General features: G+C 39.2%; 1 protein-coding gene across 1 annotated transcript in view; it reads left to right on the plus strand.

Annotated features, from left to right (window-relative positions):
• Positions 1-8722: 8722 nt before the first annotated feature.
• Positions 8723-14440, plus strand: part of hmga2 (high mobility group AT-hook 2) — a 71123-nt gene continuing 65405 nt past the window's right edge. Inside the window, exons 1-2 of the mRNA XM_041258295.1 lie at positions 8723-10268; positions 12334-12420. Of these exons, the coding sequence (XP_041114229.1) occupies positions 10161-10268; positions 12334-12420 (195 nt within the window). The 5' untranslated portion in view covers positions 8723-10160. The remainder of the gene's footprint in view (positions 10269-12333; positions 12421-14440) is intronic.

Raw genomic sequence — 14440 nt, forward strand, 5'->3', positions numbered from 1 at the left:
AACAGATTTATAACTGGATCCTTAAACTGAAGTATAATGAGGGAATTGATGTTCTAAAATGGAACTCTGACTTTGGAGCAGCATTCCCTGGCAACAATGCCCAATTCTAAAATGGAACTGTGACTTTGGAGCAGCATTCCCTGGCAACAATGCCCAATTCTAAAATGGAACTGTGACTTTGGAGCAGCATTCCCTGGCAACAATGCCCAATTCTAAAATGGAACTGTGACTTTGGAGCAGCATTCCCTGGCAACAATGCCCAATTCTAAAATGGAACTCTGACTTTGGAGCAGCATTCCCTGGCAACAATGCCCAATTCTAAAATGGAACTCTGACTTTGGAGCAGCATTCCCTGGCAACAATGCCCAATTCTAAAATGGAACTCTGACTTTGGAGCAGCATTCCCTGGCAACAATGCCCAATTCTAAAATGGAACTGTGACTTTGGAGCAGCATTCCCTGGCAACAATGCCCAATTCTAAAATGGAACTGTGACTTTGGAGCAGCATTCCCTGGCAACAATGCCCAATTCTAAAATGGAACTGTGACTTTGGAGCAGCAGCAGCATTCCCTGGCAACAATGCCCAATTCTAAAATGGAACTGTGACTTTGGAGCAGCATTCCCTGGCTTTGGAGCAGCATTCCCTGGCAAATGCCCAATTCTAAAATGGAACTCTGACTTTGGAGCAGCATTCCCTGGCAACAATGCCCAATTCTAAAATGGAACTCTGACTTTGGAGCAGCATTCCCTGGCAACAATGCCCAATTCTAAAATGGAACTGTGACTTTGGAGCAGCATTCCCTGGCAACAATGCCCAATTCTAAAATGGAACTGTGACTTTGGAGCAGCATTCCCTGGCAACAATGCCCAATTCTAAAATGGAACTGTGACTTTGGAGCAGCATGGCAAGAACTGAGGGAGCAATCTCTACAAGTGTTCCAACCTGTGCAGATCTATCACCGTACCAGAACTGCGTGGAACTGCCACGACCACTCATTCACCGGACAACCAACTCACTCATTTTTGGAAATTAATAGATATCAGTTTTGTATTGCACTTTCAAATACATTACGTGTTTTACAAAGTATTTGTTATACGTTAGAACTGCAATGCAAGTACTAATAGCCTTTACACACTTGCACACCCGAGCCGAGAAGAACCGCGCCGAGCCCTCACAGTACGGCTAGTTTCACAGTTGTCATTTTGTTGAGCTGAGCCGAGCCGAGACAGAACCGTGAAACTCTGGCCTCACAAGGTATCTGATGCTAGTTTACTCGTACTGTCCGAAACAACAGTCTATCAAAAGATTTCACAGGAATTGAGAAATACTGGACTAAACCACAGCGCGTGTTGTGAATAAATAAAAATAAACAGGATTACAAAAAACAAAACAAAAAAAACACAAAAGACCACCACAATACAGCGGGTAGAAAATATTATGATTTAATGTCTGCTGTTTGTATTCCATATATTTTTCCTAATAAAGTGGTCAGTGATTGCGCGTGTTATTTTGTGGTTCCTTTATAAACCAATCCTTAACAGAAAGAAAATAATTAAGATTCATATATTGGAAATGTGCAAAGCATCTGAAAATCACATTCAATATGGTCATTAAAAAAAAAAAACTATATTAACATTGCATGTATAAAAACGAGTTGTAAAGAAAAATATCTTTAAATATGTACGTTTCGATTTTTTTTTTTAATAGGCCTACTTTAAATCTGCGTTTCTGAAGTGTTTACTGACATTTTTAAAATACTGCCTGTAACGTTTTAAAGTTATTGGTCGTAGTTATAGTTAATCTAACTTTAACAATATGAAATGAAATTTTAATTCTGCAATATGTGAAAAACAAATACAAACAAGATTTTATTTTATTTTAATTTTCACAGTTTCACGATGCGCAGTGCTTAATTTGTGCCGGGGCAGAGCCCCGGAACCTCTGGGCTTGCAGAGTCAGATTCCCGGTACCTCTTGTTAAAAATCTCAGAAAATTCTTTCTTTATTAAATTCTCAGCACAGTTGTATCAAATCTGCCAGTTTTCGCATGTGCGCTAAGAGACAGTCCGCTGCACGTTTGTATCCGACTTTAAACTTACTTCATGATTTCAGCTCGAGTGCCTTTAAGTGGATGACACGAGCTGCAACTCCATTGTCGTTTTTTATACACAAATAAGCTTGCTTGGTTTGTTAAACGTCATGAACGATACAAGCAGCTTCTTACACTACTTGGTTTAATTAAATGAGTATTACACAAATATGAAAGCTGAACATTAATTTCAACAAAGAACAACAACGACAGCTTTTTAATGAAAAAATATTGTAGCCTACTTCAATAGGAATATTAGCCTGCTATATCCTCGTAAGCCAAAACAATAAAAATTAATAACCATCTGGTTCTCTCTTGTCTTTTTCAATGAATATAATTTAATTAATAGAGAATAAAAACATACTAGGATAACAGCTATCTAGCCTGAGTTTAATGAATCGTTTTTATAACCTACCAGCTGCTTCTGTTGCATTCACATCGCTGATAATACTGCAGACCGTGGGGCAAAGCGACGTGCTGGGCTGTGTATTTGTATGTATGTATGTATGTATGTATTTATTTTTTTATTACCAATGCCGTCCTTCTGGAGTGCTCTGAATGCCTTTTGATGTGATTTTAAACAATTTAAATGCAAATCCACAACAAAACATGTCTACAGTTTTTTTTTGTTAATTGTTAATTAATTGTTCTGCAATTGTTCGGCGCCACTGTCATTACACGTGAAGCACTGGCGCAGCGGCTTGGTCCCATATTTCTGAATTCCCGTGAAATGATTTGGGAGACTTAACCGTTAGGACCTCGTGATCCATTCTCCAGACGGATCCACAGCACTCCGCTGAGGCCGTGGCCACTGGAATGACGTCACGTTCCACGGTGCCGGTGTTAGCACTTTGAGCTTGTGTCGTTGCATTGTGCGTGAAAAAATGGTTTTGTGCGTGTGCCTGTTTTGGGGGCTAGTTTGGTTATTTTTGCGGGTATTACATTTGGATATACTTGAATAGTTTTAAAATATTTACGATATGTTTACATCACTGTTGCTAAACGTAGCACTAACAGGCATCAATCTGTCATCTGACGTACATTCCATCACTAATTTGGGCTACAAATGTAGCTCTTTCTAAAAGGCACGTCTGGGTACATGTGTCATTGCAGATGAGAATTCGTTCTCATGGGTTTGACTTGATTGAAGAAAAGTAATGATTGATTCGTATGAGCGTTATTCCCCAAATAAAAAGGCTAAAATTGAGTGTGTCGTGTGTCGCCCCCCCCAGTCACGTTTATAAGGTGCGCAAACAGTACTGTTGAATAGCAGTTTTTACAGGAAGCATTAATTGGTACACTTTCAAATTCGAAGGAAGCTCCACAAACTTACCAGTGCCATCAATCAATAATAAAGAAACGTAGGCCTACCATTTTAATGTACACATGACAAATACGTCTGTATACTAATAGCCTAATAAAACCCCCAAAACAGTATTTATATGAATTTATCGCGAGTGCGTCTTTGTTACCTGGATGGATACTGCCAAACGCATTGACCTGATAGGTGTGATTTCTGTAGTTTTCGGCATCTTTAAACAGATGTTGAGTATTAGAAACGCACTGGATACTGCAGTAAACTGCAGCTCCGTTTCAGCTTGACTGTCACACTGACACTGCGCCTCGTTCACCACAAGCAGCTTTATTGAACACGCTTGTTTACTAAATGTAAAGCAAAATTGCATATGTCGATGATTATATACAAGTGTATTGATTTGGTTACCAAACAACAAAAAAAAAAAAAAAAAAAGACTTGCATGGTTTTTGCAAATGTAAAAATAAAAATTCTCCGTTTTTTTCGCGTTATTCCGCAGCAAACGGACTCCTAGGATCCCTGGTAATTAAGCACAAAACACACACACACAAAAGTTGCAATTGCAAATAGCGTAGTTGTTATTTTTTACAATGGGGAACATCAGAGGTGAGTGTGACACCACAATTTTAGCTCTTGATTGGGCGGGTTCTGGGCGAATTTACAGGAAGTGGGCGTGGTTTTTGGTGAGTTTTCAGGAAGTGGGCGTGGTTTTGTAAACAATAGTTGGCAACCCTGACTTTGAACGGTAGTGTGAACACGCCGGGGCTCCGCTGGGTGGGCTCCGCTTGGTTCCCCCCCCCCCCCCCCGTGAATGGCTGGGCCTGGCCTTGCTGTCCGGTGAGCAGGGTCCTGCATGGGCTCCACTCCCAGTGGCCCCTCCCCTCCCCCACTGGCCATGTTTGTGGCATTGCCTGCCTGCCTGTCTTCTGATGCTCTGTTTAATACTGGAAGTTGTAGGACTGTGTTCTGTATTTCACATGGGAAATAAAAGCATTTAAAACCTGACCCCTGACCCCAGAAAAACAACAATAACAACAACCACAGATACCACTCCTGCACCTGGAACTAAGAGTAACTGCCAACAGGTTACCAGAAACAACAAGAGAAAAATTTACAACAGCTTAACTTGCTTTGCGAACAGTGACAGCTTGATACTAATCCCAAAACAGAAAGAATATAAAATCCCAGGCAAAGAGGACAACAAATGACCTTTAGAACTACAACCAGTAAAAGGATCTATAATGGACCTGTTTAACCAGCTCCTGAACCAGAACCAAGCCTCCTGAAGCAGCACACACCGGTCCTGGCCAGTGCGTGAATGCTCCATAGGGATCCCATGAACATTTACACAAATTCCCCATAGTAAAAGCATTGGAAAGTGTAAACAAAAGCAGTGACAGCATAGTAAAGCATGGACAAGCATTGTAGAGTGGTACCAGCAAGTACATGGCAAACTCAAGTCGTGTCGTTTACAGCACGTAAATTAATACAAAAATGAAATTAAAATAAAACACCATTCTTCATTTCTGCTTACTACCTGCCTTGCTTGCTAAGCTGGTGGTGGTCAGACTCGTGCTGGGAGATGTTTACATCACGCCCAGTTCGTGTAAGAAGCAAGGATGCGTTGTTTTCAATCTGTACTGTTTATGTTGAAAAAGTAAAGCCTCTGAGCTCGGAGTTAAACGCCATTGTGAGTAATCGATCTCAGGTTTCGTATTCTTCCTGCAGTCATTTGTGGCCGCGGCTATTGATTGTGCTCGCTGCATTGCTCACAGCCCCGACGCCGCTCAGTCTGGCGGGGAGGGGCCTCGCTGTGAAAGGCAGGAGTGGAAACACCACAGCGCCGCTCAGATCCACCTTCTAGGGGTCCCTGCCCAGAGTGGTTTTTTTTTTATGAATGAACTGGATGCCAATGACAAATTAACCACTTTCTTTAGAAAAAGCCAGAAGCCATTTGATAATAAAGTTCAAACCGAGGACCAACAACACATCGTATTTCTTTTCATTCACAAAAAACAGTACCACATGCTTTGTTGTTGTTGTTTTTTAAATTATACTAAATAAATATAAAATGTGGTGAACGTTTGTAAATGTATATAATGAATGGACCCTGTGAGCTACTTTAGAAGCTAGTCTTCATAAGGAATTTTTCATTAGAATCGCTACGCTGTAATGCTGTACATGTTTTTAAAAGTATTTATATTTTACGCCTCAAAAATCCAAACCCTATTGTACTGAGCTGAGAGAACTAGGGCCATTACTTGGTGTTGAGCTAGCGGGTCTGATCGTGGGAAAGCGGTTCGCGTAAAGCAGTAAATTCTTTGTCACTGTTGTTCCTGTGTAATTGATCTCACTCGTGGAAGGGCGGAATACTTCAAAGCCGGCGCAGGCTGTTGGAGGTCGGTTCCACAGCACACCCGGCTCCCAGGCTAACTCGCAGCATGCATCTTTTACTGTCGATCTGAGGTGATAAGGATGCACTGAAATACTCAAGCATTTTTTTTTTTTTTTAAATCTTCTTCACACCGTGATTTCAATAATGTGTATGTAGTAAAGTGCAATGCAGTTAACACTTAATTACAACTGGCTTTACTTTGTATGCATAGGCCTAGGTATAAAAAGTAAAAGTTCGCAGATAGTAATATTGTCATTTAAATTGAGAGCGCATTACTCCTCCTCTACCTGTCAGTATAAAATATTCTGCGTTTTATAAAATATGAGAATACCACTCTTCCGGGTTTTCACTCTAGTTAATGTCTAAATTGTGCTTGTTAAACTTAATAAACAACAACAACAACAACAACAATAATAATAATAATAATAATAATAATAATAATAATAATAATAATAATAATAATAATAATAATAATAATAATAATGATGATGATGATGATGATGAGCAGGTGTCAGTGTTTTTAACCGTTTAGAAATACAACCGATTAATTTTTCAATCTATACTAATGAAAAAAGGAGTCTGAGAAAAGCAGTTTTAATATTTTTAAATTTGTTAATTTAATCCCGATTTTGTTTTCTCAGAAGGTTGTTATAAGTATTCATTAAGGTAAAAAAAAAAAAACAACAAAACAAAAAAAACCCTAATACTTAGGTATTTTATGGACATTTTGAACTGCCTGAAGAACAAATGCATTTTAATTCTTAAGCATAATTAACTAAGCGTTCTCCAAAATCTGTGGTAAGGAAATAAATAAATAGGCCTAAATGAATGAAATGGGTTAAAAACCAGGAGAAACAAGTAAGTTTCAAACACGCCCGCCTTTGAGAGGCAGGCCGCGGGGTCTGCAGTTCTGCTAAGTGCGCTTACGGATCGCATCCCACATAATTGGGCGAGAAAAACTGCTATTTTGGAGTTGCTGGTGATCCACTGTAGTGTTGTTATATGCGCGTTGTGTTTATTTTCCGGGTGTTGTTATATGCGCGTTGTGTTTATTTTCCGGGTGTTGTTATATGCGCGTTGTGTTTATTTTCCGGGTGTTGTTATATGCGCGTTGTGTTTATTTTCCGGGTGTTGTTATATGCGCGTTGTGTTTATTTTCCGGGTGTTGTTATATGCGCGTTGTGTTTATTTTCCGGGTGTTGTTATATGCCCGTTGTGTTTATTTTCCGGGTGTTGTTATATGCCCGTTGTGTTTATTTTCCGGGTGTTGTTATATGCGCGTTGTGTTTATTTTCCGGGTGTTGTTATATGCGCGTTGTGTTTATTTTCCGGGTGTTGTTATATGCGCGTTGTGTTTATTTTCCGGGTGTTGTTATATGCGCGTTGTGTTTATTTTCCGGGTGTTGTTATATGCGCGTTGTGTTTATTTTCCGGGTGTTGTTATATGCGCGTTGTGTTTATTTTCCGGGTGTTGTTATATGCGCGTTGTGTTTATTTTCCGGGTGTTGTTATATGCGCGTTGTGTTTATTTTCCGGGTGTTGTTATATGCGCGTTGTGTTTATTTTCCGGGTGTTGTTATATGCGCGTTGTGTTTATTTTCCGGGTGTTGTTATATGCGCGTTGTGTTTATTTTCCGGGTGTTGTTATATGCGCGTTGTGTTTATTTTCCGGGTGTTGTTATATGCCCGTTGTGTTTATTTTCCGGGTGTTGTTATATGCGCGTTGTGTTTATTTTCCGGGTGTTGTTATATGCGCGTTGTGTTTATTTTCCGGGTGTTGTTATATGCGCGTTGTGTTTATTTTCCGGGTGTTGTTATATGCGCGTTGTGTTTATTTTCCGGGTGTTGTTATATGCGCGTTGTGTTTATTTTCCGGGTGTTGTTATATGCGCGTTGTGTTTATTTTCCGGGTGTTGTTATATGCGCGTTGTGTTTATTTTCCGGGTGTTGTTATATGCGCGTTGTGTTTATTTTCCGGGTGTTGTTATATGCGCGTTGTGTTTATTTTCCGGGTGTTGTTATATGCGCGTTGTGTTTATTTTCCGGGTGTTGTTATATGCGCGTTGTGTTTATTTTCCGGGTGTTGTTATATGCGCGTTGTGTTTATTTTCCGGGTGTTGTTATATGCGCGTTGTGTTTATTTTCCGGGTGTTGTTATATGCGCGTTGTGTTTATTTTCCGGGTGTTGTTATATGCCCGTTGTGTTTATTTTCCGGGTGTTGTTATATGCCCGTTGTGTTTATTTTTCACGAGGGTACTACGAGGGATTAGGAAGCCAGCTCCTTCAGTGTAAACGCCATTGTGTAGCAGCCCGCCCAGGCTGCTCTGCTCGGGTCTGCGAACGAAGAAGGGGCTGCATTATTACTGGCACAAATAATCAGAGATTATTTTTTCATAGTTACTGTAATCCTTTTTTTTATTAGAAAAAAATGTGGGGGTGGGGGTGTAATAATGAGTAAATCCAAACATAATATTTATAACTGATAGTCTGTTTCCAGTTTAAGTTTGCACAGAAATAATGTATGATTTAAGGTAAATGTATTTTTTTGACAGTAGAAAAACACCAATCAGCTCGCAATTGATTGCACCTGTACCAAAATCCGACAGGTACCACTTTCAATCTAACAGGTACCACTTTCAACCTGACAGTGTAGCACTTTCTGACATGACACGGTTCAGGTTTTGGTATGCGCACCACATTCTGACGATGCAGCCTTTTCTAACACAACAGCGGTATCTGTAATATCAAGCCTGCGGTTCGCTTGTAGCTTTGAACATAGAGAAACAGACATATTTGTATGATCATACCTCAGCAAAATGATAATAGTATGCGCATAGCTCACTATTATTAAACTGACGTATACGATCAGAGCTAACCTCATAAACCACAGCGTCATCTGTTGTTTACCAGTTCGTTTTGATATTCCCTCTATGAATATCCCTTCGTTACAAATTAACGAGAATCGCAGCCTGCTGTTTTTGTTAGCAGAACGCAGTTATTATCTAAATACTCTTAGTTAGGTACCTGGGTGCTTCTGACGAGAGGCAAGGTGCTGAAAGGGGTTCTGAAAAGAACAATTCGGGGTTACACAGCTCGAAGCTTCATACTGGCTTTCTATTTAGGTCTGTGGTTTTGCAGTGAACCTAAATAACACAGTGTGGCTACTGACAGAAATCCAGTCAACGCTCTGTATTCTAAAAATGACCCTATTCATAACGACATCTATTTTAGTAATATAGACTGCAGTGACTTATCCATGCATGCATGGGTCATCATCGTGCTTTCATTATGTAACTGAAATGTATATTATTTTCATCATGATCACACTGCATTTGTACAAGAACATTATGTCGTTATATTTACAGCAACAGCTGTAATTTAAATCTGTTGGTGTTTGGGAATTCCCTTACACCCCTCCGCCCTCTCATACACAGTACCGCTGCACCGGCTGGACTGCAGTCACTGCGTGTTCACTTTAACAGGCGCTCCCGCTGTAGCTGCGCTGTTTCACGCTGCGTTATTTTCAGTGCGGCTCCGAGTTGTACCCCAGCGGTGCAGCGGGCTATGGGATACGGGATTCCCGGCGCTGGCCCTTTAAACCGGTTGGTTCGCATCCATCCACATGAATGGTGCGCTGGACACGTGAGTGAGTCTCGCTGTGGTCGCTCTCTTTACAGCCGGGGAATTTCTAATGTTTTCTCTGGCTGTGGTCCAACCCCTAAGTTTTTTTTTTTTTTTTTTTTTTTTTTCGTGGTACCGCCTCCTTTTATTTTTTTCACAACCCCCCCTTACACTTTTCCACCCATCGGGAAAAGTGCTTTTTATATATACCCATCCTCATTCACATGCCGTGGGCTTGTTTCAAATCATTTACCAACCCCAGCAAAAAAAAAAACAAACAAACAAAACCTTCTTCCCCAAACTCCTATAATACCGGCTGAGGTAATAGTGAGGCGTATATCTTGATATAGGGTTGTGCATGGTCTATACGCGCAGTGTCACCCCGTCATTTCAATGTGTTCCGATTTGCAGTGATCCAATCTTAATTCATATTGATCGCTGCCTGTCCATTTACAAAAAAAAGGACCAACGTCTTTTCCATTTTGTACAGCAGAGTACCGCAGCAGCACGTCTGTGCTCATAGCATTTAAAAAGAGCTGTGCATTTCCAAACATTTTTTTGTAGTCCTTCATGTTTAGTTTTGCTTTGTTTTTTTATATATGTTTTAAAATTCCTGATTCTTAAGTTACACGAGAGGAGATCCCCCCCTCCCGTTTTCAGCACCAGGACGTCCGGCGTGGTTAGCAGATCTTGTGTAAGTGCTGGAGGTGCTGAAGAATCCGATTCTACTGGAGCCACGATGAGTACACGAGGCGAAGCAGCCGGCCAGCCCTCCTCAGCACAGGATCAACCTGCAGCCCCGGAGCCCCAGAAGAGAGGTCGGGGCAGACCGAGGAAACAGCAGCAAGTCAGTCTCCTTTCTTTACAAAAAGATAACTAATAAATAATCGATCTAATGGAATGGGAACATGCAATTGTCATTACCGCGCGGCTGCAGCTTGTGCAGCGCCGCTTCCAGCACTACAGCAATCCTGGGCAGTTTGTTAATAGCTTGCTATTACTAGTACTATACAAGCGTATTTCTGCCAAAAGAAGGAGGACACAAATAAAGCCACCTGCTTTCATGCATTGCTGAGTTTGTTTCGAATGCATGGAATTAAACACATTTTCTTTAAGGAAGAGGCGCCTTTGTTTAAATACTGTTTACCACGGGGTTAGCTAGATGCGGAGCGCTTTCTATGTAACTGTTCTGATCTGGCTACGCTGAGTTTCACTATTAAAATGCCTCTTAGGAAATTCTGTTTACAGGGCTCCCCTGTACTGAAATAAATGAAGTAGTTGTTTTTTTGGTTACGAGTATAGGGGGAAAAGTGCCTGTAGTTGCCTAGACCATGCAGTAATGTGAACTTTGCAAATACAGATGTTTGTCGTGTCAGATGGTTTCATTAACCTGAATCAATGATTATTTCTTCATTTTTTTAATTGATAGAAATGCTTTAATATAATTTGCTTTTGTGCAGCGGGTTTGTGTAATTTCGTTTATTAAGCTTTTAAATTATTTTTAGAATTCTTTCTTATTGCATAACAAATATTTAGGTGCATGGGTTACTGTTGAAGAAAATACAATATCTAATTTGCTATGTTTTATATAAATTTAAACGTTATCTATTTATTTATTTATTTAAAAAAAAAAAAACTTTTAGAAAGGTTTATAAGCATTATTTACGCGGCTTCACGTCGGTTTTTCAAGGTTTGTTGTTTTAAAAAGACTGGTTTTGCTACAGCGAAATTTATTAAACTTTCAAGTGCAAACATGTCTTTAGCCATTACAAATAATAATAATAATAATAATAATAATAATAATATAATAATAATAATAATAAATAATAATATACTTAGACGCTTCACTCCAGTACGTTGCCATATTCTGCACTAATAAGCAACATAGGCTTTTCAACTTTTGAAGCTTAAAGCGGGCTATGACATATTCCCACCACATCCTGTAGCGAGAGGGAAATCTTTAATATTTATAAGTGCCATCATGTTATAGTAGTGATTACTCACTGAACATGTTTTAGGGACCTCGCTTGTGAATCGCTCACATCCCTTTTTAAATGACTGTATTGTTTAACACCATTTCATTTCAAGTTACTACAGTAAGGTGTTAACCCCCCCTCCCCCCGTCCCCACATATGTGTGTTTGTCATGCTTTGCTTTATGTATGTGTACAGTGCAGTGGTACAGTGCAAACTGTAAGGCATGACACACTTCAATTCTGCTATATACACATGCAGAATTACTGTTCTGGCGAGGGGGCAGTTCCACACTAGTTTGTTTCATGTTTCAGATGCACTTCAAGCATGTTTTTAACATGGAAGCAGCATCAGGGCCCCTTGCAATTGAGGTGAATATCTCAAGGGTTCTGTCTTGGTTGAATAAGTAAATAAATAAATAAATACATTTGAATCAGACGCATGTGAAACATTTCAGCAAAATATTCAAATCCATTTTTATTTGAATGTTTGCGGAGAACCAATTTATGTAGATTACCATTCAGCTAAAAAGCCATATACAAAAAAAACAAAACAAAACAAAAAAAAACTAAATCTACCTTTTAAAGCTGTTATTTAAAATGTGGCAAACCCACACTGTGTAAAACACACTATCGGTTAGTCTGGACAGGCCATACTGTGGACAGTGTCTTGGAATCCAGTAAAATATAAGATAACGGAAAACTTTAGAAGAGTAAAATACAGTTATAACCTCACTGTTCACTTTCCATTTCATTATTCAATGCCGTGGTCTTCCAGTCAGATGCACAGTTTTTCAAGATGAACGGACTTCTGAATCAGTTACAAATACATCTGATTAGATTGCTCAGTTTGGCAAGGTTTCGTTTCCAGGTGCTGTGCAGTCCATGGTAATGGCTCACCCAGCACGCATCTCACTGTCATGCTCCTCTCCTTCTATAGGAACCAACTGGAGAGCCTGCGCCTAAACGACCAAGGGGGAGACCTAAAGGAAGCAAAAACAAGGGTCCCTCCAAAGCAGCTCAGAAGGTGAGATCCATCTCTCTGGCATGTCCAGCCCGCCGCTCAGCACAAGCCCTGCAAACGGCTCCCGTCACTCAGATCACTTTCTTTCTAAAGAACAAAGCCACTTATTTCCTGGAGCACTGTGTTTTTAATGTGGGGTTAACACTGATAACATTTTCAAGTCTTTTTTAATGTGGGGTTAACATTGGTAACATTTTTAAGCCTTTTTTAATGTGGGGTTAACATTGGTAACATTTTCAAATCTTTTGCACCAAAAAGTAAAACTGTTATAAAAACAAACAAATACAATAAATAAATAAATAAATAAATAAACAACATATGCACACATATGTTTATATGCCTAGTTTGAAAATCCAAATTGAAAAGCTCCAGTGAGAGGTGTATAAAAATGATGCATTTCTTAATTCAATTGTTTATGAAAGCAAACAAGCAAGCAAAATAAATTAAATAAGAGGCACTTGCATGTACCAGTAATCAGTGGAACTGTGGTATGAACTGAGCATTCCTTATAGTTTGTCTAAATCAGGGCTAATTTAATATCTGTTATGATTCAGGCATGATTGTAGAGTTTCTTGATCCAAACATATTTTTTGGGGGTCTGCTGGAGTCAGACTATTTCTTTGCCTATTACTCAACTAAATAGTTTGAGTTTAAACCCTGTGGTTGTAAAGTTTATGTGGATCCTTGTAGACAACAATAGCTAAAAAACTCGATTGAAGTGCAGCTGCTGGGATGTTTTAAAGGCTAGCCCTAATCTGATTGAATTGATAATTTGAGGCAGGCTGTAGAATGGAATATAGCTCATGTTTAGGAGAGGAAAAGGTAAGTGGAGAGAGTGACAGTGCAGTTGTTAAGGGAAGTACCTCCAGTTAGAACTGCATGTATATAAGTATTGCTATTAAGTTCTGGGAAGACTAGTTAATGCAGGACACATAAAGGGCCACCACAGTTTAGAGTTGAAACATTTAAACATAAGCCTTTTGTTAAAAAACTAGTTTAGAATTTTCCTTAACTCTATAACATGACTAAATTGATTGCCATTCGTCTAATGACTTTGTAAAGTTTGATTTTCCTATCACAGAAGCGGAGTAAAGAATTTGATAAATGTGATGTATTGAGTTTAATCTTTGAAAATGTAGACAAGCTTGTAAGAATCACATATAATGGCAAGCTTAGATTACACTCCAAGCGTTTTCCCTACTTACATCGACAGACTCACCTCATACCTTTCAGAAAATATGGGAAATACTTCTCTATCTTTTTATACAGCGTACAATGTAAGGCTTATTCATTTTCAGATTCAATATTTCTTCAAAATGCATTCCACATACACATCAGTGATGTACACATGTATTCCTATGCAAATACATTTACATGTATACAAAAACATGAACAGCGCTCACATGATGGAGTTTTTAATTCGCTACAATGTTTCTGAACACGTTTAAACTTTGAAATGCACAATAGTTCACAATAGTTCACAGATCTGCCTAATTCCCTGTTGTTACAAAAAAATAAAGCAGCAGTCAATTTATGCTAAAAATGTAAACATTTAAGAAATTAAAAGTTAATCAAACAGCCCTAGTTTCGTTATTAAAGTTTGCCATGGTTTATTTGCAGTCTCCCACCCCCATGCTTTTCCAGTGGTTATACTATGCATTTACCAGAGTGTACACTGGTTTACCATGTTTATATTATGCATTTACCAGAGTGTACACTGGTTTACCATGTTTATATTATGCATTTACCAGAGTGTACACTGGTTTACCATGTTTATATTATGCATTTACCAGAGTGTACACTGGTTTACCATGTTTATTTATATACCCTGCTGTTCTTTACCATGCTTACCTATGCTTTGCCATGCTTTCACTTTGCTTTATTACACTTTGCCATGCTTTTACTATGGGGAACGTTTATAAGGGCTCCTATTCTGTTCTCAGTTTTAACTCAGCTGCTATAGTTTATCATTCTATCTATGAGCAGGAGAGGTGTGCTCATACCTCCAGGAAGCCGGTTGCTT

The sequence above is a fragment of the Polyodon spathula genome, chromosome 8, assembly GCF_017654505.1.
Source record: "Polyodon spathula isolate WHYD16114869_AA chromosome 8, ASM1765450v1, whole genome shotgun sequence".
NCBI lineage: Eukaryota > Metazoa > Chordata > Actinopteri > Acipenseriformes > Polyodontidae > Polyodon > Polyodon spathula.